This window comes from Amblyomma americanum, chromosome 2 (assembly GCF_052857255.1).
Source record: "Amblyomma americanum isolate KBUSLIRL-KWMA chromosome 2, ASM5285725v1, whole genome shotgun sequence".
In the NCBI taxonomy this organism is placed as follows: Eukaryota; Metazoa; Arthropoda; class Arachnida; order Ixodida; family Ixodidae; genus Amblyomma; species Amblyomma americanum.
In genome coordinates, this window is record NC_135498.1 from 51856932 (window position 1) to 51878044 (window position 21113).

Below are 21113 nucleotides of genomic sequence, written 5' to 3' on the forward strand. Positions count from 1 at the left end.
AGGTCAATTCTTATGCTAAAATGTGAATTCACGGCTTTTACATTTCCTTTTTCTTTCACCTTTTTTCTCCAAATTTGCGCCTTCTTCACAAAATTATCCAATTACTCCACTCCTTACCCATGTGTGTATTTATATCAACAATGTACCCTGGCCAATCCCCCACCGTGGGTACGTGCCATTCAACCAGAGGCCATCATCATCATCATCATCATCATCATCATCATCATCATCATCATCATCATCATCATCATCATTTACCAGGTTAAAAGTACTTTGATTGTTAGAAGACGCAGGCACCGATGGTGATGATTTATGGGCAGTTAAACGGCAGCGCTTAGAGACGCAAGTCTTATCGTTACCAAAAAAAAAAATTGCTAACACTCACTCTCAATAACAAAAACGCAAAGAACGCCTAAAACTCGGCGCATGATGATGATGCTGAGGAGGAGGAGGAGAATGCTGCCCTTTACTTTAGATGATGATCATCATTATGATGAGAACTAGCGCCAGCTGTCGGCGCCAGCGTGAGGATATGAGTTGTGCAGAGGATTTTGCATTACTGTCACAAATGATGCAACGGCCAAGAGACCTCAAATTTTAGGGCCACTCGGCGCGCCCGATTTCAAGACATGAGGCCTGCGGGGCGATATTCGCGGGTAACACAATAAAGTTTCCCACCACGGAAGCGTCTCGTGCGGTGTCCAGAAGAAGAGGGTCGCGAGTGCGGGCGCAGGGCCGCCAACAGCGAAGCCGCAGCCGGAGCTCCGTTCTGCAGCAGCTCCCCATGTCGTGGGCAGTGCTCGCCCGGGCGATCCTGCTGGGCGTCCTACTGGACGCAGGACGCCGCGGGCATGCCGCCTCCCGTGAGTGTCCTTCGCTCTCTGTCCGGCGCGATGACCATTGCATGCCTGCGGTCTGTGTCCACCTTCCACCGTGCGCAACTCCGGACCACACGGGGCTAGTGGGCGATACTCGTGGACCGATGTGAGCGCACTTCGTCATTCGCGTACACAGCTGCTCCTTCTGTTAGCAGTGACATGCGGGATTACTCCATCCTACAAAAGCCACGTGTTAAGGAGGGCGTAGTACATGGAAAGTGTACATGTCGTTGCCCTGCGCGAATTGTACGGGGTGTGGCCCGCAGTTGCCTTTTTTCCAGCGTTAGTTGCTATTAGGCCTTACCCCTGCTTTACGGCGCCATTGGCGGTCGCACCGCAAGCACAAACCAGCATTTGTTGGATGGCTTAAGGCCTCTACAGCTATAGATGCTGTCACCTAGGTGTTATGAGCACCTCGACATAGATGGGAGACACTGGCCTGGAGCCACCGAAGATGACTCCAACCAATTATATTGCTATGTAAAGCCTGCTGCGCTGATGTCGTGGCGCACTCTTGAGGCATAGGGCATAGGCGTGCTCACGTTGGAATCCCTAATAGTATTACGCGTACTTGCGAGATGCAATATACCCAAAAATTCTGAACGAAAGCATTTCTGAACAGGAAAGAGTTTATGAACGCAATTTTTTCATTATATTGTAAGATTCCACTATAATAATCAATATATCCGCAGATGTCCCTTCGACAGGCTTGCATTTTTTTGCTATTAAAGTTTTTTCGGTCGTCAAAAGCGTTCCCCATTCGTTTTCTATGGCAGTCTTAACTGCTCAATGTGAACGATGAAAAAACTTTAAAAGAAATATTTTGCTACAAATCGGAAGAATGAACCATCACCTTCAATATATTTCCACGCCACTACCTTGCAATTTCTCAGTATTCAAAGTTTTTGTCCAAGAATGTTGGACATGCGTAGGAGTCAAAACTGGGCCAGTGAATTTGTAAACTATAATTTGCCCCGGCGCCCACGCTAACGACACGCATCACCCTCCGCGCACGGCGCAGACGAGGGACTGTTCGCGCACGCGGACGAGACTCCGGTGCCCGAGCTCACCTGGCGTCGTCTGGGGGCGGCGTCGGAGGAGCCCAGCACCAGCCCCTCCGGGCCGGAGCTGTCCAGGCGCGACGGCAAAGGCGGCACCGCGGCCGGTGTAGTAGCCGTCGCCGAGGCCGGCAAGCCGGGCAAGATCGTGCTCCTCTCGGCAGGCCAGCTGCTCAACGGCACCGGCGCGTACCGGGTCGCCGGCGACGATCGCGTTCGCAAGGCGGCTGGCTTCGAGGTCGCCTACGACTACTACTTCAAGGTATGCACGCCCCGGCCTCGCTGCATGCAAGGCATTCCGGCCTATCGTCTAGCTGCCTCACGTGAAGGTGGAGGGACAGGTATATAATAATAATACGACTACTACTTCAAGGTATGCACGCCCCGGCCTCGCTGCATGCAAGGCATTCCGGCCTATCGTCTAGCTGCCTCACGTGAAGGTGGAGGGACAGGTATATAATAATAATACGACTACTACTTCAAGGTATGCACGCCCCGGCCTCGCTGCATGCAAGGCATTCCGGCCTATCGTCTAGCTGCCTCACGTGAAGGTGGAGGGACAGGTATATAATAATAATACGACTACTACTTCAAGGTATGCACGCCCCGGCCTCGCTGCATGCAAGGCATTCCGGCCTATCGTCTAGCTGCCTCACGTGAAGGTGGAGGGACAGGTATATAATAATAATACGACTACTACTTCAAGGTATGCACGCCCCGGCCTCGCTGCATGCAAGGCATTCCGGCCTATCGTCTAGCTGCCTCACGTGAAGGTGGAGGGACAGGTATATAATAATAATACGACTACTACTTCAAGGTATGCACGCCCCGGCCTCGCTGCATGCAAGGCATTCCGGCCTATCGTCTAGCTGCCACACGTGAAGGTGGAGGGACAGGTATATAATAATAATACGACTACTACTTCAAGGTATGCACGCCCCGGCCTCGCTGCATGCAAGGCATTCCGGCCTATCGTCTAGCTGCCTCACGTGAAGGTGGAGGGACAGGTATATAATAATAATACGACTACTACTTCAAGGTATGCACGCCCCGGCCTCGCTGCATGCAAGGCATTCCGGCCTATCGTCTAGCTGCCTCACGTGAAGGTGGAGGGACAGGTATATAATAATAATACGACTACTACTTCAAGGTATGCACGCCCCGGCCTCGCTGCATGCAAGGCATTCCGGCCTATCGTCTAGCTGCCTCACGTGAAGGTGGAGGGACAGGTATATAATAATAATACGACTACTACTTCAAGGTATGCACGCCCCGGCCTCGCTGCATGCAAGGCATTCCGGCCTATCGTCTAGCTGCCTCACGTGAAGGTGGAGGGACAGGTATATAATAATAATACGACTACTACTTCAAGGTATGCACGCCCCGGCCTCGCTGCATGCAAGGCATTCCGGCCTATCGTCTAGCTGCCTCGCGTGAAGGTGGAAGGACAGGTATATAATAATAATAATAATAATTGGTTTTGGGGCAAAGTAAATGGCGCAGCATCTGTCTCATATCTCGGTGGACACCTGAACCGCGCCGTAAGGGAAGGGATAAAGGAGGGAGTGAAAGAAGAAAGGAAGAAAGAGGTGCCGTAGTGGAGGGCTCCGGAATAATTTCGACCTAAACTATCAAAGAGGCAGGAGAATTAGATACTCCTCGCCACATAAGGGCCTCACACAACAAGAAGCAGCTAGTTGGCGGAGGCTGCAAACGGGAACATTCTTTAACCTACATATACTTAGCAAGATGTATCCTACACAGTATAGGAACACATGCCCGTGGTTCGGGGCAACCCCCACGCTTTACCACATAACCTGGGAGTGTAAGCGAAACTACACGTTCCACCAACACAAAACCCCGAGTGCGGAGCAGTGGGAGAGCCGGCTCACCAGCTGCGAGCTCGTCACCCAAAGGGCAATGGTGCAGCTCGCAAGCGAAGCTGCGCGACTCAGTGGAGCCCTGGACTAGGGGCCCAACCCTGCTTTGAAGGTCAAGAGTCTGCAGCGATGCAGACGAAGACCGAACGCTAAGCACTTAATGGACCAAATAAAGTTTCTCTCTCTCTCTCTCTCTCGACCACCTGGGGATCTTTAATGTGCACTGACATCGCACAGGTAGGACAGGTAGCTTGGGGATTTCTTGTTTTCTCACGGAATTGCTCGGCAGGGCACTCGTGGTTATCAGTGCCTTATGTTATTGGTTATTAATGCCTTATGTTAGCAACGCAGCGCAGATGCGTTCTGCAGGCCGTACCGGGTGCAGCGCAGAGGGTGAGGGTGAGGGAGGAGACGGGGTGAGGGTTTCTGATGATAATTTCATACCCAGAAATTCTGGGCAAGCGCACTTTCAATGTAACGGCATCTAGGTGGTCGCCATGTAAAAAAATTTTTGGCTTCTCCGCAGCGAAATTCTCTGATTGGTCGAGAAGCTCATGATGTCATCAGCACTGCCAAATTTGGAAATGTGAGGACTAAAACGTTCGAGTACCTTTTATTGGATTATCATATGGGAATATACAAATCCGACCCACGCATCCTCCTTAATCCACCCCTAATCCACTTCATCTATCCACTGATACCTTTTAATCCGCCCAGTAGTTCCCACTAGTTCACCTTACAATCTGCACTAATCCACTTCAGTCCGCGCATTAATTCCACTAATCTACTTTAAACATTTTTCTGGGGTCGGCCTACTTCCAGAATGTTGGTGGTTCACTGGGATATTTAGAGGAAGGTCAACTTATAAATGCCATTGCATTTTTTAAAGAGCTTTAGCTCTTACTCATCACGTTTCTCGATTTCTTAGGGTCTGCTACCACCTACCCTCGGCGTGAAATATTCGGTACTGAGGAATTCAAGATGGCGGCCCCCATAGTAAATCGATATAGTAACCTAATTGGTGATTGAATGGTGACGTCATTAGTATACCGAATTGGTGATTGACGGGTGACGTCACTGATGTATCCAATTGGTGATTGATCGGTGACATCACTTATAAATCCGAGATGTCAAATTCGTACGTATTTCCATTGGTCTACCTTACTTTAATCTCATTCATATCAATTCTAGTAAACCAAACACCTAACGCTCGTTACTTCAACGTCTTCCAGACGGTGGCGGCATCTTTTTCTTTAAGAATGTGGTTAAGAAAAAATGTGCCAGCATTTGTGCTATGGAGGCCATGGCCACAGCGGGCGGCCAGCTGCCAGGCCACCACCACAGCGCGCCGGAAGCGAATTCTCACGTCTGACGACGGACTGCTCAACAATTTGTAAAACAAGCTAAACAGTGGCTAAACGTACTAGCGCACCTAATTTGCATCTGGCCTAACCACGCTAAATCGTGCGTCAGTTTACGGGACAGCCTAAGGAGCTCGTTCTGATGAAAATCCGGCGTCGGCCGTCGTACTACGTCAGTCGGAAAGAAAATCCCAGAATTTCCGAAATCAGAATATATAAAAATATAAATAGTTGGCTCGAACCCAAGCTAGTGCGTCAGGAATTGCGCGTAATGAAAAGGCGGTGTAACAGTGCTTCATTCTGCTGAAACAAATGGTTCGTATATGTATGTACAGGCGTAGTATGTCGTGCAGTGTAACTTGCAATGTGTAGTGATTGGTAATCGATAATGTTAATTAGTAACTGATAATTGGTAATGTGATCGGTAATTGTGATTGTAACCGATGACCGTGATGTAATTGTGGATTGGTAATCAGTGATAAATGAGAAATGAAAGAAATAAAGAGAGGAAAAGGGAGGAGGCGGCGCTATCGGGTCTACTCTCAAGGCGAAGCTTAAGCGTCCTCCTAATTTTTTACTATAATATATCCGCACCTCCTGTCCTGATATGATGGTGAGAATCATTACAGGCAGACTTGGGTTTGGAACGGCAGTTCTTGTGCATCGTCCACCGAAAAGGCGTGGCTCCTATCACAGCTATTACATGGTCTCGATGACACGCAACCCGCGTGCCGACACGCCACGGCCACGCGTGGCTGCCATACGGCCTCGTGACACCTCCGCTGCAGACGCGTCGAGTTCCCCTCCGAACTCGACGCGTCTGCACGTTGCACGTTGTGGAGAGAGCAGTGGTGACGCAGAGCGAGGCGAATCTGCACATCCTTGGTAAATTACGCTATGCTGCGAAAATCTCTAAACCCTAAAGGAAACTCCACGCCGCGAGTGGGGCATATCATGTGTAATAATAATACCAGGCGGATCCCTCTAACTACAAAACATCACGGGCCTGCATCGCAAGCAGCTTATTGCGCACAGCTTCCTCACTATGCATCATAGCGTAAACATAACAATAATAATAATTGGTTTTGGGGGAAGGGAAATGGCGCAGTATCTCTCATATATCGGCGGACACCTGAACCGCGCCGTAAGGGAAGGGATAAAGGAGGGAGTGAAAGAAAGAGGTCCCGTAGTGGAGGGCTCCGGAATAATTTCGACCACCTGGGGATCTTTAACGTGCACTGACATCGCACAGTACATGGGCGCCGTAGCGTTTTGCCTCAATAATTACGCAGCCGCCGCGGTCGGGTTCGAACCCGGGAACTCCGGATCAGTAGCCGAGCGCCCTAACCGCTGAGCCACCGCGGCAAGGCAGCGTAAACATCGCATAAATCATTTTTTATAGTTACAATTTCTTTATATTTCGTTTAATGTAAAGTGTGACGCACGGCAGCTAATGCCCATGAGTTGACGATGACTTGATTTTAATAGCTAAAATCTATTTTTGGTCAGCACGAGATGGCTCAAAGACCCCTTTTCTTTTCATGAACTTAACGTCCTACAGAACCTGGACGTTAGGCTAAGGGAAGTCTTGTACGTTCTGAAAAAACACTGCCCTGATGACTCCGCGACAGAGCCAGCCCGCTCGCATGCGTAATCATGGCCATTCGCTCTCCTCCCGTGCAGCCCCAGGACCCAACGGTGCCCAACAGCAGTTTCAAGAGCATGACCAAGAAGTCGATGCCGCTGATCCTGGCCACGGCCTTCCTCGTCATCCTGGTCGTGTGCATCGCGGTGTGCATCAGCGGAATCTGCTGGGAGCGTACGCGAAGGTTGGTCGCCGCACGCGCCTCGGCAGGCAGCGGCATGGGGCCACCGGACCTGCCACGGGACGCGGCCGCGGGAGACTCCGGTGGCGCGGGCTATGGCAACGACAAGTACATGATCTGACATGATCACGCCCATGAACGAGAGGGCATGTTACACACCCACCACCGCATCAGCTGCACGAGTGTCATCGAGAAAGTCGAGAAGAAAGTTCTTCGTTTCGGTCGCGTGGGAACGGCCGTCGACGTGTAGTGGTGCGCAAACTGTGTGTTTGTTATGCGATAAAATGACTGGATAAAAAAAAGTCTGCTTACTTTACTTCTACTTCGAGACGCTGGTGCTAGAATTCAGAACACGCACACTATGTAATGCTCTGGGGTGACATACCAAGCGGCGTCCGACTGCCAAGCAATATAACGCCGTTTTCTGAGCGGCAGCCAACCTGACCGGCCGAGTGCATCCATTCGGCCCAGTTGCGGAGACTGAAAATAATAATAATAATAATAATTGTTTTTTTGGGGGGAAAGGAAATGGCGCAGTATCTGTCTCATATATCGTTGGACACCTGAACCGCGCCGTAAGGGAAGGGATAAAGGAGGGAGTGAAAGCAGAAAGAAAGGAAGAGGTGCCGTAGTGGAGGGCTCCGGAATAATTTTGACCACCTGGGGATCTTTAACGTGCACTGACATCGCAAAGCACACGGGCGCCTTAGCGTTTTTCCTCCATGAAAATTGGTTTTTGGGGAAAGTAAATGGCGCAGCACCTGTCTCACATATTGGCGGACACCTGAACCGCGCCGTAAGGGAATTCGGGATAAAGGAGGGATTAAGAGAAGAAAGGAAGAAAGAGGTGCCGTAGTGAGAGAGAGACACAACTTTATTGAGCCGAGCTAATTACGACGTCGTCTTAGACGCCGTCAATGGAAGTGGTTCTTTCTTCACGGGACCCACATGCTTCCCTAGCCGCCTGGCCCCTGGAGATCAGGACGAGCTGGTGAAGGACTCCGGAATAATTTCGACCAACTGGGGTCGCCTAGCGTTGCCTCCATAAAAACGAACCCGACCGCGGCGGCTGCGTTTTTATGTAGGCAAAACGCTAAGGCGCCCGTGTGCTGTGCGATGTCAGTGCACGTTAAAGATCCCCACGTGGTCGAAATTATTCCGGAGCCCTCCACTACGGCACCTCTTCCTTTCTTCTTTCACTCCCTCCTTTATCCCTTCCCTTACGGTGCGGTTCAGGTGTCCAACGATATATGAGGAAGATACTGCGCGAGTTTTTCCCCAAAAGACCAATTATTATTATTATTATTATTATTATTATCTTTAACGTGCACTGACATCGCACAGCACACGGGCACCTTAGCGTTTCGCCTCCATTGAAACGCGGCCGCCGCGGTCGGGTGCGAACCCGGGTACTCCGGATCAGTAGGCGAGCGCCCTAACCACTGAGCCACCGCGACGGGTGAATTGAATTGGCGGTTGGGGAAATGAAATGGCGCAGTATTTGTCTCACATATCGGCGTACACCTGAACCGCGCCGTTCAGCTGTACTAAAGGGGGTCAGGATTAGATATCCCCCACCTCACGAAAATCTTTACCAGCAGAAAGCGGTATATTGGAGACAGCTACAAACGGGAACTTTCCCGAATCTAAACATGCCAAGTAAGATCCACCCAGGGCTATATAGCAGCAAATGCCCGGGGTGCCAGGACAAAGCCGCGTTAATTCATACAACGTGGAGTGAAAAGAGAACAAATGCGGCTGCAATAAACAAAATCCCGAGTGCGGAGCAGTGGGAGAGGATGCTTTCCAGCGAGGATCCGGCGGTCCAGGCAGTACTGGTCCGGAAAGCTTACCTGGCGGCAAGACTCAGTGGGGCCCTGGACTAGGGGCTCCAACCCTGCCACAAGAGCCACAGACCACGTCAAAAGATGTGAAGAGTGGCTCGACACCGAGACCCACCCATCTATTTCTATGAACAAAGTTACTACCACCACCACCGTGAGGGAAGGGATAAAGGAGGGACTGAGAGAAGGGGAAAGGAAGAAAGAGGTGCCGTAGTGGAGGGCTCTGGGACCACATACCAATTTTGGTGAAATCCACACAGCGCTCACGGCCAGTGCACGTGCACCTAATTGAGCGCAGACTGCATCGATCGCATCGCAAAAGGGTAGGCCTCATCGGCCAGCCGGGCTTAACTGAAAACTACACAAAGACCATTATGTTAAATACACTCACTTGCACGCAGGTATACATCGAAATACCAGCCCTTTGAGTAAAAGACGGATCACGATTGCCCGTCATTGTATTTGGATGGTGAAAAATTCACGTGCAACTTGTCAACGAATGGCAGGAAGGAAGTCCCTACCGACATATTGGGATCCAGCTTCTCAATGCGCTGGTGCCTCAACGCTAAGATAAAATTGACAGGCCATGCATGATCTGCAAGAGCAAGGCTTGAATGCGCTAGCAAGCAGCTGACCACACTAACGACGACTGCTTGGCTACTTTTCAAATCACTGCATACAACTTTTGCTGGCTATCGCAAACAACTTCTTTTAATCACTCTTTGCTGGACCATAGCCACCGCTGCCATCACCGTCTTGTTCACACTGCATCATTCTTCTCATTTTGTTGCTTTTATTCGCAACAGTGGCGTGTTTTAAGACACGGTTTTAAACACGCCAAGGCATTGCCAAAAATGAAAATTGGTTTTTGAGGAAACGAAGTGACGAAGTAACTGTCTCACATATCTCGGCAGACACCTGAACCGCGCCGTAAGGGAAGGAAGGAAGGAAGGAAGGAAGGAAGGAAGGAAGGAAGGAAGGAAGGAAGGAAGGAAGGAAGGAAGGAAGGTGGGATTGAAAGGAGATAGGTGGTGCACGGCCGCTGAATGGAGGCGCCCAGTGCGCCCATTGAGCGGCCGTGGGTGGTGGTTACAACTTGATGGCCACAAAATGGAAGGAATTAGTTGGGGCTGGGGAGAGTCCAAAGTGGCCTCCAGCATACCCCCCCCCCCCCCCCCCACCTCAAATATGGCCATCGACCGGTTCTCTCGCAAGTTTTTTCAACTTTTGGACAATCAACGTAATCTCTGTTCAAACCTGCCAGAGCAACGGACAGAGCCCACTATTCAGCCTTGGTGCTGCTCACCCCACGCTCACCTATCCAGCGGCGCTGATCTATCCACCTCTCTATGCAGCGATATAGCCATAGTAGAGTTCTAGTACACTCTAGCCATAGAACCATCCAGCGTCATCCGAAGCCAGTCAGTTCGGCAACTGGGCGACTGCGACACTCCGCGATACGCGAGCGCTGCCCATTCCTTCCCTGTCACCACCACGGGGCGGCGATGGCGGAAGGAGGTATGTGTGTTCGTGTGTTTTTCGCTGCACGCTTAAGTGGGCATGAATGGTTAATAATCTGCTTAGGCTCTCGGAGAGGCGCTCGCAGCGGCTACTGTATTGAGCGTGGTTTTATAACTGCCTGTAGTGGGCGTACGCCAGTGTGTTCAAGCAAGCGTAACTTGATTCCTGCTTAGCTTTTTTTTTTTTGCGTTTGCTTTCGGGCGTTGTTTACGTCAAGTTTACTACACAGCAAGCACCGCGCGGAACACACTTTACTGTTTCAAGCCTCAGATTTTCCACACGCTACTGCGCGCGCAACACGTAGGTTCTCTATATAATTGACAGGTCAAAGGGCCTGTCAGTTCCGTGTCTTCGTGCTAGTCTCCGCCTCTTCTTAGTGAGCTCGAATGTTGGGTCTATGCTAAACTCCTTCACGTAAGTTTGCGAAACCCCCCCCCCCCCCCCCTAAAAAAAAAAAAACGTGCCCGAGCAATACCATTTTTGCAATACAGTTGGAAAAATGTCCTGTCAGTCTAATGCTAAAATTAAGTGGATCAACTTAAGGTTATTGGCGAGTAATCGATCGCAATAGACTGGTGCCACCTCCTAGTGGCCTTTATTATTATTATTTTTTTTTTCAGGGAAAGTTTAATAATGAGACCGGTATGATCTGTGGCAGTCGTTGCCACTTGCCAAACGCCATACGGACTTTTGTTACAACATGATCACGTTTTCTAAACTTTACAGAATGCGTGCCTCGTTTGATATCTGAGCGATTATGCATCACATAATGTAATTACCTGATTATGTCATTAAACCGTCGAAAAGCCGGTTGAGGGCACACAGAATGTGGAAGAGTACCACGTTTGAGTGTTCTGTAATGCTGTTTCCTAAGAATTACTTCCTTAGTTAAACGACATTCAGTGCTGTATACGGTGGAAGCTGGCAGGGAGCATAACAGTTAAAAATATTAGTTTAATTTACTGCAGTGCAAACGCAGGTGCTTCCCAAAAGTAGTTACTTGATGTTCATTTGTGCCTTTCCTTTGCTGATGCCTGCATGGGTGTTACAGAGCTGTAGGAAAGCATGCGAGACCCGTGGAAAAAGAGAAATCATATTGTCTTAATAACAATTAAGGCTTGTGGCTCCTTTCAAAAACAAAAATAAAAGGCTAGAGAGAATTAGTCTCAAAACAGACATCTAGTCAGTTTGCCTCAAGTGGAGTGTGTCATGCATATCTAGTGGTGAAACATGAGACCAGTTGCATCATAATCCACTTGTTAGTTACAGCCTGTGCAGGTGCACACTGATATGACAGAATTTAAACTTCCCACTAGTTCTTTAGTTCTATGCCCGTTTGTTGGAGCAGTTCCTAAAGTGTTTTTTTGTGTTTCCCTTGAAGTTGCTTTAATTTTTTTCACGTGCCTTCATTCATAAAACCTCCTGTCTTCTCCATCAGAGGTGGCCAAACTTCAGCGCCACTTGTCTCTCCTGCGTGAAGAATATGTCAAGCTACAGGCACGCTATGCAGATGTTGAGCGAAAATACAATGTGGCTGTGGCAGCATCCGGCAATGCAGGCTCTGACAGCTTTGTCTCTCGCCTGCTCAAGACTGTGGCAAGTTTGTTTGACCAGGAGCTCTACAGGTAAAGCATTTGAAGACTGATTCATTTTTTTTGTTGTATGTTGGTTTTGCTCAGATTCACTGGGTCACCATTGTCTCATGTATGGGTATGTGAGATTATGTCTGCTGGATGTGGCTTCGAGTAATTGAGTAAACCTAATCTTGAAACACAGCGGAGCAGTGTTTGATGCCAGCAGTGCGTGCTAGGTTCAAATATTTGATTTGTAATGTCGTTCTCTCTAAACATGAAATGTATCCATAAGTCTTCAGTGCCCAAGTAGACACAAGCTTTTATTGTATGGTAAAGGAGAGGTGCTGACACTGAATGCTGGTACTCTGCTAAAGCGAGAGAATACTGGTAGATCAGCGTGCTTCTTAAAAAAAAAGGTCTTTGAAGTTAATCTGCCAGCAAGGTTAATTTACAGTTTGAGATGTGAGCAAGTTAACAGTGCCTAACATAATATGTGCTGCCAAACAGAAAAGGTAATACTAACATGCAGGCAGAACCAGGAGAACAAGACAAAACTAGCTGAATCGTTCACTTACATGGTTCCATTTCCTTACAGTGACCTGACAGTTCAGCTGAATGGCAAGTCAGTGCGAGCTCACCGGTTTGTGCTGTCTTGCCGGAGCCAGACGTGGGGTGTAGGCAACTTGGCTGATGTGGACACTCTGGACTTAACAGGTTAGCTTTAAAGTGAATCTGCTTTTATTTTAAGGCGGTAGATGTTTTTTTGAACATTTATTTTTACACATTTCTACCTGCAATTTGTACTGTATCATTGCAGAAGGTATAGCCGAGGTTTTCTGGGATTGGATGCACTGATATATAGTAGGGTACAGCTTAAACAACAGTAGAAACAGCTGGTTGCTTTTAGGGTGCTGTATTACTGTGCTGACCAATCCCATCACTAAACAGAATCAGAATTTTGATGTTTAATTCTGTTAAATAAGTCAGAGGCATCAAAATTTGTTTGCTTATAATCTCATCTTGCAGTTAGTTATTGTTTAAGTAACAAGAAAAGCTTAAACGAGACTATTTGAATGCTTCGGAAGAACAGTGTCTGTCAATCATGAATTTGGGCTGAGCATCACAGCAGACTTAAGTTGTATCAGACTAGCTTTCCCTTCATTTCTATGCTTGATTTAAGAGGTGCAAGGTGTGTGTTGTTGACGCCATGTTGTGGTTACTGCCCAGACATTCAGCCAGATGTGGGCCTGGTGTTGCTGCGCTGGGTCTACACAGACCAGATGGAGTCGGGGCTTCAGGACAGCTTTCTGCTGGATTTGATGAAAACTGCCAAGCGGTTTTCCCTCGACAGCCTTTTGAACAGGTAACAATTTTGTATAAAGGAGTTAGTTCGGGACTGAACCAGTAAGGGATTGTCCTGTGTCTTTTTGTGCAGTCGTTTGCCAAAGAGTGTTGCCAAATAGTGAATTCTGATGTATTTGCCTGCTAGTAAAACTGTGATAAACCTCTTGCATATATTCTTCTGCATTCATTTTTAGTCGTGTGGTAGTCCAGCCATTAAAAAAATGCTTCGTTAGACCCTGGTATTCATTCTGCATTTTGGGCCCTTTGCTTTAAGTGTGACGGTCAACTTGTAAGCATTACATTACTTAAATTTAGTTTGCAGCTAAGGCATGAGTGTTTGACATGAAATTTTATTCTGGCGTTCATTGTTCTCTTAGATGTGAGGAGGCCCTTATGTCTTCTGTGAATGTCAAGAACTGTGTTAGGTACTACCAGCTGGCCGATGAAATTGGTGCCCACAACTTACAGCATCACTGTTCGGAACTCATATCTAATCATTGGGTAAGTTAAAGGCCCATTTCCCTTCTTGCTGTTCAGGTTCAGAAGCACTGTGCCCAAGAAACATGTACAGGCACGGACAAAAGTAAACTGAGCACGCTATCGACTTCCAACATTTTTCGCGCGTTGCCCAGTTGAAATTGCAAGCAATGGTGTATGCATACTGGTAGGAGATGTCAGTGCACTTTCTCATGGACGAACAATGTTTCTCCATTCCTTTTATGGAAAACGTGTTTGCACTTAGAACGAAATTGCATGCTCCGTTTACTTATGTCCGCACCTGTACATTTTGTAGTTTTGCTTGTATTTTTGCATTAAATTTATTACAGGCCATGTTTAATGGATAGCAGCTGCTATCATAGTAATGTATAATGTATTTATGGATGAGATATGCTTATTGTGTCATGATGGAGCCATGAGCAAACATCAGAGTTCCTGCACTACTCTGAGACTTAGGCTTTCTGTAGTGTTTTGAATTGGAATGAGAGATTATATCTTTTGTTTAAAATTATATTTCTTCTCTGTCTGACATTGCTAATGCTTGTTGTTCAGAGTGCTATAGGAAAGTAATCTCATGATAAACAGTGAGAAGAAACATAGTGTTCTCAAATGGAGTACAGGTGCAGTGTAGGATTAGGGGGAAGGGCAAAGATCTACTAATTATATTCACAGGTGTGCATTTTGTTTAGCATAGCTACATTACTCACTCAACTCTGATTGTATTTGTCCTCATTGCACTTGTTGACATGTGAGGGCGCTACTATAGGCATGATTTATGATGGCACTCAATTAGGAGTGTTATACCGTCTTCGAAAACCCTGTTCCAGGGAATTCCTTGGCGGGACTTATTTAAAAGTTCTCTGGGCATCGGTTCAAGCAACCTTTTGGGGGTTTGGGGGTTCTTTCAATGTGCAGAATGACTTTGGAAGTGAGGACTTTGCCCACATGAGCGCACCCCTGCTGTACAGCATGTTCAAGGCGAAGACGCGCTACCCGTTGCACACTGCTATTCGTACTCATCGGGAAGATGTTGTTTTTCTCTATCTCATCGAATTTGATTCACAGGTAAGTCGCAGTGCAGTCACGTGTGCTGTGGGATATATTTTTTAGCAAGGGATTAAGCTTGCCAGTCTGGCAGAAGCAACCAGCATGTAGTAGTGTGCTGATGTGCTTGAATGCTTTATTTGTTATTATTCTCAGGTTCTTAAGACTGCATAGGTTACAGATAGAGCCTCACGGATGCTTTGTATGGGCATGCCATACATCAACTTCCTCTGTGTGTGGGTGTGTGTGAGAAAGATTCTAGTATTGCTTTGCAAGGATCTTTGTACAAGTCTTTGCTGACTACGTTTTAGCTGCACATCTCGTGAATGGTCAAGGATTGGGAGTTCTTATATTCCACTGTTGAGTTTGCTGCCTTTGACTTGAATCACATTGGCATGCCACCCCATGTAACAGAACGCAATTCTGCTGAATTGTTTTACCGCTCATCTGCCAGGGTGGCACCTGCACCACTTATGCAAAATACGCATGGCACGTGACTTTCTTAGAATGGGTTGTGTCATTTATGCTTGACCTCCTGCTTGAACTATTTGTATACATTTTGAATTGTGCAAACAATTGTGCAGACAGTTCAAATAAGTATAAAGGAGTAGAAACAAGAACAGTGCTTAGTTAATAACTAAATCAAGCATGCATGATGGTGTCTGCAGTGTTGTGGTTCATAGCTTGTCACTCACAGGTGGTGGAAGAAAGGTGGGAGTGCTCTGTAAGACTGTATACACAATTTTTTTTTCTATAGTTTTGGGCCATCTTTGTCGCACCAAACAAAAATGAGGCCCCGTAGGCAATGACACTTTGCTCCATATTCCTGTGAAAGAAGAAAAAAACAAATCTGGACTACTGTTCATTATGTTCGAGACAAAGATAGGTTATCTGTGTTTACTTATCGTACGCTGTGCTGCCTTATCACTACTTGTCCTGACGTGCAGACTTCCATATAGTGGTTGAAAAATGCAATCTTGTGGCACATTGCTATGATCCAATACAGGGAACATATCTATGTTTACTTATCCTACACTCTGCTGCCTTATCACAACTTGTCGTGACCTGCAGACTTCTATTTAGTGATTGAGAAATGCAATCTATTGGCACATTGTGATGCAATACATGGAAGGTATCAGTGGCTTTTGGGGATTTTTTGCGTTTTAACGGAATTAGTGGCATTTGGTTATTGGTGTCTCGCATGCAGTGAGTAATGAAGATAACATAATTTGTAGGGGTGTGCGTACCTTGAAATTTTAGAATATGAATTGAATACAAATATGGGGGGAAAAAAAACTCCTTCGAATATAGAATCTAATATCTGCTCAGCATGAAAAAAGTTTTAATAAGGAAAAGATAAAAAGGCAAACATCGTTCTCCTTATTTTTCCAACTTAGTGTATGGTCTTTCCAACAGAAATTAAACAAGCCTAAACCAACTCAACACCATGAAAAAGAAAGACTTGCAAAGAATGGTATGCTGCTTGATTAGACATTATAATAGTATGCAACCTGCTTGAGTGAGCAAATGAAATTCTTGAATAGACATGACTGGCAGCCAAAAATAACATGCTGAGCAGTAAAAACCCCTTTAGTTTCGACTTCAAGAGACGAAGATATGCGCGAATGATCTTAAGGTCAAATTATTAAGCCTCTCCCCTCCGCTCCGAAAAAAAATAAAAACTGCCGAAAATGCACTGCACAAGGAGGGAAAGAGAGGAGAGGGAAAAGTGTCATCGCACAAATACCGAACAGCCCGTTGCAACAATGCAGTTTGGCATGCTGGTGGAGGAGCGTGGCTGTAAGCAACGAGAACGCACGTTGGTATTGAAATAATGAGGCTGCCAGCGGTGCCGAAAGCAGTGCACCACTGTGTTCAGACGGCTGGTGAATGCGCGGCCGATAGCTGCAAGCTGGTGATGAAGCTCAGGATCTGAAACCACGCAGCCAGGCTATATTTGGCCTAGCGACAGGGGCCCTCCTATCATCGTCATGGCTTCCATTACGCGCACTTAAGTGCATGAGCTAAAAAGCACCATGCAAAAGGAGGGGTTTTTACACGATCATTTGCCTTGCTGGTGACATGTCGACTTAGCCCTCATTTGGGAGCCCCGAGCAAAATTTCGCCAACTAGACTTTCCCACTTATCACAGTTGACCTGAATGAGGTGGCGAAGCTCACACTAGAAGACCTTTGAATTTGAGAGGTTGAGTGTCGTAGGTGCATGCATGTTAGGTATGAAAAACATTGCAGAAGTATAAAGCAAGAAACTGTGTGCTTTTGCATTGGAATTGTTCGAAGCTGGTGGTCGTCCATCTTGTTTTTTTTTTTTTTTTCGTGACATGTGGGAAAGCCCACTTGCTTAATTTCGCATGAAGTGCAAGTCGGGGGCTTCCAAAAATGGTCGGTCCACTTGATAAACAATGGAGAACAAAGCGAAGAGGACACGGTCATAATATTTTCCTGCTGCTTTAAACTTGACCTCCGTATAATTTGCCTAGACATTGTGGTTTTGCCACGGTCGGATTCTTGAAGGTTGACACAGTATTCAGTCGCTGCCAAATATACGGAAATTCTCGAATATCCATTTCTCGAATCGAATATAAGCCAAATAGCAAGCATATTAGCATTTGAAATTGGGAATATTTGCACACCCCTAATATCAATTAGTCATGGATATTTATTTTGTTCATGGTGCTCGAGCCATTCAGATTCGGTTCTTTATGCCTGACAGACATTGTCAAGAAGTTAATATAATTGCGTTCAAAGAGGCACTTGGTTCAGTTAGTGGGTTTCTAATGAGAGACAAAAAAGAAACAGTGCGTGGGTGGAACAATAGAAAACAAACATTGCCGCCAGGATGAGTGTAAAAGCATAGCACAGGTAGTGCACATGGTCCAGATATTAAAATACAATATCAGCTGGTTCGATATATAATCCTGCAAACAGGAAGCCACTGTGAATAAGCATGTGAAACTAAAATTAGTGAAAGCCTAAAGTTGCGAAGGGTAGTCAGGTTAAGAGATGTTGTTACTCCTTAGTAGGGTGGCTTTTTGGGCATGTTGGTAGTACATAGCTTCAAACACTAGCGCAACCAAAGACAAGGACAAAAAAAAGAACAGAAGAAACACCACAAATGCTCGTGGTGTTCCTTCTGTTCTTTTTGTCCTCATCTTGGGTTGCGCTACAGTGTTTGAAGATGTTACTCCTGTTGTGCTTGATATTCATGGTTAACTATTTTTGGTTAAATGCACAGCTCTAAAGAGATGCTACTTTGTGAGGTAAGCTTTATGGGGGTCCCAGATTAGTGATGTGAATTTCACTCAAAATGTTGGCTTGCAGTTGCCATCTTTAAGGGAAAAGGGAATGGTCTTTCAAAGTGTTTGTTGAAAGAGGTATGAAGCATGCCAAGTAAGCATAGTAATTGATGAGAAGCATTGAGATTTAAAGTTTCATTTACAAAGAAAAAGTTTATCGAGCGTGAAAACACTTTGTCCTGTTTTTGTGCTCCAGTGCTCCATTTTTTTTTTCAGGAAGAGGATATTCACATTTTGAGTAATTTTATTGGTCTTCATAGTGCATTTGTTCATTTGGGCATGCCTGTGCTAATTGTTTTGCGTTAGATGCAGATTAATTCACATGTTTTCAGGTGATGCCTTTGAACACACACTCTCACATTGGTTCCTTGTGAGTGGACATAGATGTTTCATTCTAACAATGTCTACATTCACAAATTGTATTTCCTGTCTCAGCTGTACCTTCAATTTTCGGTCGAAACTAGAGGAATGCTGAGTTATGTTGGCAGGTCATGCTTGCAAGAAGTGGAACCCTGCTGTTCATTTACATGGACGGTTCAGTAAAATGGCCAATGTGACAGTGTGATTGTTTCTCTCAAATTATGGCTACATGCAGCTGCCCGGCAAGCTGAATGAGCTGGACGACACTGGCCAGTTACCCTTGGACTTGGCCCTGTCTTCCCGTCAAGAGAGCATCGCCAGCACACTGCTCAATCACCGGGCCGATGTGAATGCCACCGACTTCAAAGGGCACACCCTGTTGCACAAGGCCATTGAGAGAGGTGTGTGGAGCACCGCACACAGGCTGGCAGTGTGTTTGCTTCTGGGCAGATCCGGTGGCCATTGTGAATGGAGTGTGCACGCTAGTTGACACATTGAATCCCTTTGACTTTTTTGGGCAAAGAAATTATGCATTGATTTATAAGCAAGCCTTTCCATCATTTCTGAACACAAAAATAAACTTGGCTTTTTTTTTTTTTTTTCATTGAGTCGTGGTAGTGGCAAACCGAGCATAAATGCCTCCATCCTGTAAGTATATTTCTGTCCAGTGAACAAAAATAGGACTCCTCCTCATGACAGCTGATAGCAGTGTTGATGCTTCTTGCTTTTCATGGTGTTATTAATTTTATGGCTAGTACTGTGAGCAACATCATTTTGTCAGTGAGGACTCAAATGCATTTTGATGTGAGGTTTGGGGCATCCCGTACTTTGGTTCTCAGCTACACGAAGCAGGAAGTGCTGAGTGTTTGCGAGAGTGATGGTTGCCTTCTTTTCACTGAGGGTACGCGTATGGCAGCACTTCGTGCTGCACATTTGGTGTGCGGAAGTGATCCAGACTGATTTAGGGGATGCCATTATTCTACACAGGGGACGAGTTCTCTGCTCTATTTCTGGTGGAGCACAATGCCTCAGTGGATCTGGCTGTGCCGTTGAAGAAGGAGACCGCCCTGCACATGGTGGCCGGATTCAACGCCAGCCATGAATCGGCTGGAGCCATGGTTGGCGTGGCTGAGTGCCTTCTCAAGCATGGCGCAGATGTCAATGCGCAGGACAGCAATGGAAAGTGAGCAGCAGTGTTGTGGAGAGTGGAATGTTGTAGAAGTTTACGGTTGCACTCCGTGCTTATAATGTCAAGGTTGTTGTCAACATAGGTTTTTGTCATGGTGCAAGGGATAAGCCTATTTTGGCAAAATGAATGTTATTTAAAACTTTTGTTTTCTAATGCTATATTTGTTTCATCATCATTTTTGTGTTTCTACATAGAGGAAACGTGTGAACTGTGTGAACCGGAGTTTTGTTACACCACAGTAGAAACCCTTGACAGTACATTTGCTCAGACCTGAGAAAGTTAAGTTTACAACATGTCAGTTGTTGATGATGGCATGGCTCTAAAGGTGCTGTCTGTTAATTTGGCTACTTACTAAACACGTGGTGTTAGGGATATCTTCCATCCGGCTTTAGCCATCTCATTACATGCTAATGATTTATTTTCAGTGGTCACATTTTTATGCTATCAAGTTTTCAATTTCCTCTGTCTTGTGGAGGTACCGCATTTGCGCAAATATAATGCAGCCTCCAAGAATATAGTTCAAGGGGTAGGCTTAAGTCCATTAGAAAGCAGAAGCTTTGCTGCATGAACATGGTGTCGTTTTTCATGACTTTGGTATCATCTAAAAGGTGATAATTAAGACATGCACAGCAGTGAATTGCGCAACTCCCCCCCCCCCCCCCCCCCCCCATGCCACCCTGTGCAGCGACCATTCACCCTTTTTTTATCCTTCTACATCTCTCTACTCTTTCACTGCCTTCCCTTGCACAGCAGACCACTTCGCCTTCTTTCCACGTTTATAGCCAGCTTTACAACCTTTTTTCCCGTGCGTGCCGTGCACTTTGCCTCATGGACCCAGAAACTTTTGAAAAGTTGGCTTCTCCACGCAGTCACAAGAATGGTGGCTAAGCCATCTCAATCCGCTTTTGGTTGTCTTCTGTAACTATTTGCCTCCGACGATTTCCGTGCCACGATGTCATCATTCCGCAGGACATAAGTCTCTACGCCGAACATTCTTCACAATAACCATTTCTTTATTAATAATTTCTTTACTATAAACGAAAAAAGTTTCACATTTGTCTGTGAAAGTCGAAATGAAACTGCAGTTGCCCTTTGCTATACCCGGCTTTTTACTATATGAGAGCTTACTATAGCGGGGTTTTACTGTATAAACTTCTTGGTGGCTTGTATGTGGTTATGCTGCCTGACAACTCGCCACCAAGCGAACTAACCTTCCAAATTTCTAATCAAGATTCTGTTGCAGTCTACTAGTTCCCGCATCAAATAGCACTTTGCGTGGAGTAGACTGTAAATCTGCTTAGCTTTGAGTGCTTTTTTTTAGAAAGTTTCAGGCTAGTGTTCATCAGGACACATTTTATTTTGCATTGAATCCTGGAAGTGCATTGTGGCAATGTCTTGTCAAAGATTAGTTGAACAAGTG

The 21113-nt window shown here is 46.4% G+C and overlaps 2 protein-coding genes across 3 annotated transcripts in view; both read left to right on the top strand.

Annotated features, from left to right (window-relative positions):
• Window positions 1-542: 542 nt before the first annotated feature.
• On the top strand, window positions 543-7296 carry LOC144118559 (uncharacterized). The gene is made up of 3 exons (XM_077651468.1): window positions 543-863; window positions 1900-2198; window positions 6861-7296. The coding sequence occupies exons 1-3, from the start codon at window positions 785-787 to the stop codon at window positions 7122-7124; spliced, it is 642 nt and encodes a 213-aa protein (XP_077507594.1). The 5' UTR covers window positions 543-784; the 3' UTR covers window positions 7125-7296.
• Window positions 7297-10265: 2969 nt separating this feature from the next.
• The window catches only part of LOC144121221 (rabankyrin-5), a 35729-nt gene continuing 24881 nt past the window's right edge, over window positions 10266-21113 (top strand). For both annotated transcript variants that reach the window (XM_077654315.1, XM_077654316.1), the window contains exons 1-8: window positions 10266-10365; window positions 11807-11993; window positions 12538-12656; window positions 13170-13305; window positions 13664-13787; window positions 14700-14849; window positions 18740-18905; window positions 19492-19687. In XM_077654315.1, the coding sequence (XP_077510441.1) occupies window positions 10353-10365; window positions 11807-11993; window positions 12538-12656; window positions 13170-13305; window positions 13664-13787; window positions 14700-14849; window positions 18740-18905; window positions 19492-19687 (1091 nt within the window). In that variant the 5' untranslated portion in view covers window positions 10266-10352. The remainder of the gene's footprint in view (window positions 10366-11806; window positions 11994-12537; window positions 12657-13169; window positions 13306-13663; window positions 13788-14699; window positions 14850-18739; window positions 18906-19491; window positions 19688-21113) is intronic.